The sequence below is a fragment of the Triticum aestivum genome, chromosome 3D, assembly GCF_018294505.1.
Source record: "Triticum aestivum cultivar Chinese Spring chromosome 3D, IWGSC CS RefSeq v2.1, whole genome shotgun sequence".
NCBI classification, from domain to species: domain Eukaryota; kingdom Viridiplantae; phylum Streptophyta; class Magnoliopsida; order Poales; family Poaceae; genus Triticum; species Triticum aestivum.
The window spans coordinates 23,166,162-23,169,552 of NC_057802.1; the positions used below are offsets into that span (position 1 = coordinate 23,166,162).

The window sequence follows — 3,391 nt, forward strand, 5'->3', positions numbered from 1 at the left end:
ATTGTCAAGATGAAGAAATGTTCGTCACGGAGATTTACCGATCTGCCTGCGTCGTCTCCGTGAGGCTGAAGCTATTGTAAAATGACAGCAAAAGTAAGTAAGTAAGTAAGTAAGAATATCGTCGACGTAAACCATGCTTCCCACCTTGATTGGTCATGTCCCCATCAATAATTTTGAAAAGAATGCATTGCTACATGATATCAGAAATAAAAGAACGGTGTACAGGTGACACGGAAAGGCAGCAGGCCTGAAGAAATGCTGCTTGAAGCAGCAGCAACCACAACACCACATCCATCCATCACACCCAGAAGCTTCTAATGACACAACAGTCCCTCCTCCATCATGATCATCATCATCAGAGAGCTGAGTGAGTGGTTTTGTATTTCTGCACTGACCCTTGCAGAAAAGGAGAGGCAGAAAAGCACAAGCACCCAACACACAAGTTGGCCAAAAAACAAAACGTTGAGAGGGATTTGCCTCATATCCCTGCCAAAATGGAGAGAGGGAAAGATTTTGCAAAAGTTGATGGAAAGCATGAGATGCCAAAGCTAGTGCAAGTCTGACTCATTTCTAATTCCATTGCTTGGTGGATCCACCACCATCCTTAATATAAGACCTTTTAGCTATTTCAAAATATTGACTACATACATACTAAAATGAGTGAACATACATACTAAAATATATCTGGACACATACGAATAAGAAAAAGCTAAAAGGTCTTATATTAAGGAACGGAGGGAGTATACAAGAGAAGGATTTTCTATTTGTTTAAAGGACTTAATTGCACACAAGCAATGCAAAGGTCAATCTACAAGGTTGGAAATAATTAGAGCTGTAATCAAGGAAAAAGTTGACCAGATGGGCAAGGCAAGTAAATGCTGGATGAGTCACTCCAAACTCATTTTGGTTTGTCCGGAAAAATTACACTCGCAAACATACGGACGGCGCAAGCACCGAGACAGGTTGTATATATATGCTTGAATGAATGAATGATAGATCATAGATGTGGATAAGTATGTGTGAGATGCTGCATGAGCTGACCAGAAAGCAGGATCCATGAAGATTGAAAACAAGTCACTTGACAATGTGCATGATCATAATCTGCATCCTTTTCCCCTGACATTCTCAGTATCAACACCAGCACTTATGCACTACTACCAAGCATCACCAGCATACCTCCTCTCTCTGCTATGTTCTGAAAAATCCCCATAATCAATTACTTACTTGAATAATAATACAGGCAGTGAAGCTACAGCAAGGGCCATATTACACTAGACATCTGATGCGCTTGCATCTTCTAATACAGCGTACTCCGGTTCGCGGCCAGCTGATCATGTAGAGGACCACACTGCAGGCCTTGATCTTGCAAACCCTGCCATAGTTCGGCATCCCGAGCGACCGGCTCGGCGAACTGAAGGGTGTGCTCGCCCCGCCGTGCTGCCCCGTTGCCGCGCTGAGCCGGTGCGCTGGACTGGTTGATCATCAATCACTGGGACGGCGCGGGAGGCTGGTCGTCGGTCAGGTGAACTGTGGTGATGTCGTGGATGCTCGACCTCCTTGCCACCCCTGAGCTGAGCCTGATAAAGTACTTCTGGGCGTGGCTGGCCACCTGCGTCGGCGTCCTCGTCTGCACGAAGTTGCGTGATATGTTCCTCCAATCCCCTCTTCCGTACTTCTTCAGGCCTAAGAGGAACAACCTGGCCAAAAGAACAGAGCATATGATCAGCTTCAGCAACTAGTGTATGCATCATGAATTCTTGCTGCATGGCCATCAAACATCATGCTACATGACTGTCTCGTCAATTCCTACTGAGCATACACAATTTATTCAGTTTCAGATAGCAGTTCTTCCATGGTTGAATTATTCTTCCAATTTGCCAAGTTTTAAATGCTAGCAAAGCCATCTGATGATGTAAATCCTATTGATTGATGGTGAATTCAAGAAAGAAAATTTATGTCACTAACTAGTCTTGTGCATGACATAGATAGAGCAGAGCAATCACTCTCACAAGACAGTGAGATCAGAAGAACACTATACTCACCTGTGCTCGTGCTCGGTCCACGGCACCCCCCTCCTCCTCCCCCGTTCCGGCGTCCGCACGCCGTGCCAGTTCCCGCAGCCAACGCCGAACCGCCGTCGGGCCTGGATGGAGACGGCGTGCAGGCGGCGGAAGCCGCCGAACGGGAGCACGACGGCGCGGAGCAGCTGTTCCGAGAAGCCGAGGCCGGTCCACTCCCTCACGCACGGCGCCTCCCACAGCCTCTCGTCCTGCGCGAGGACCCGCCAGCCCTGGCTGACGCACGCCGCGGCAGCCAGCGTCCGCGGCTCCACCCGCCGCAGCACCTCGAACATCACGTCCTCCCCCAGATCCGGCACCTCTCTCGCGTCCCCCGGCTGCTGCGGCGGAGGCTGTGAGGACGAGGAGGATGCCTCAGCCTGGCTCGAGCTCGAGGTCCGCTGCCGCTTCTTGGCTGGCTCGCTGGAGCCGCCACCGCCAGAAGCGGGAGGAGGAGCCCAGGGATCACGACCAGCCGAGGAATCGGAAGGGCACTTCATGGCGGGGCACCTGTACACACGACTGTCAGGATCCCGATGGATCTGACGAGGAGAGATGGACAAAAATCTGATCTTGACGAGGATAGAGGAGACGACCAGGATGAATTGTAGTATGATAACAAGACAATTTACTGGAAATTAAAGAACTGAAATACTACAACAAGATAAGTAGATAAACTTTGGCTTTGATTTCTTAGCTTACCAATGATACAAGGATGGGAGACCTTTATATAGAGTCTGGCCGATGACATCCCATGAGAAATGGGAAATGTTTTACGCCGGTCACACGAGAAACGTGCGATGGGGACATTGGTTGTGATCGTAGGATGCAGCCAGCACCACTCTTCTTAAAAAATATAGTACACATCTCAGCTAACCTTATCCTCTCGCGTCTGTTCTCCATGGCTCGTTTTGTTTCTCTCAGAGCATCTAAAGCCGGACCAATCGTATCCGTCTCAGACGCTCGGGCAAACCATCTGGTCACTTACCGGTAAAAAAAAAAATCGATCCAACCGAAACTCTCCAACTGCGGATAAACGGCCGGGCTGACCGGTACCCCTCATATCCAACCCAAATACAGGATGGATATGGGGTGATCCGGGCATGCTCGAGCGCGTCCGCTTGACAGGCCCGACCCACCACCGACCCCGCAACTGTCCCACGAAAATCCCAATTCGGGCGCCTCGCTCCAAACCCTAGCTCACTCTCTCTCGCATCATCCACTCCTCCCCCTCCCTGATTCCGATCACATCCACTATGATGACCAACTCCGGCTCGGAGCTCGACTACGAGGAGGAGATGGCCCTCCGCATTGCGCTAGAGCGGTCCAAGGTG

General features: G+C 49.9%; 1 protein-coding gene across 1 annotated transcript; it reads right to left on the reverse strand.

Annotated features, from left to right (window-relative positions):
• Positions 1–1,037: 1,037 nt before the first annotated feature.
• On the reverse strand, positions 1,038–2,753 carry LOC100037602 (F-box protein GID2). Its single transcript, XM_044499184.1, has 2 exons — positions 2,043–2,753; positions 1,038–1,697 (listed from the first exon to the last, which is right to left on the reverse strand). The coding sequence occupies exons 1-2, from the start codon at positions 2,555–2,557 to the stop codon at positions 1,487–1,489; spliced, it is 726 nt and encodes a 241-aa protein (XP_044355119.1). The 5' UTR covers positions 2,558–2,753; the 3' UTR covers positions 1,038–1,486.
• Positions 2,754–3,391: the final 638 nt, after the last annotated feature.

Bases quoted from the DNA above. Each gene is read 5' to 3' on its own strand.
- LOC100037602 (XM_044499184.1), bottom strand. From the start codon at position 2,557: ATGAAGTGCCCTTCCGATTCCTCGGCTGGTCGTGATCCCTGGGCTCCT. The intron at 1,698-2,042 runs GTGAGTATAGTG...TCTTTTGGCCAG, and splicing joins TGGACCGAGCACGAGCACAG to GTTGTTCCTCTTAGGCCTGA.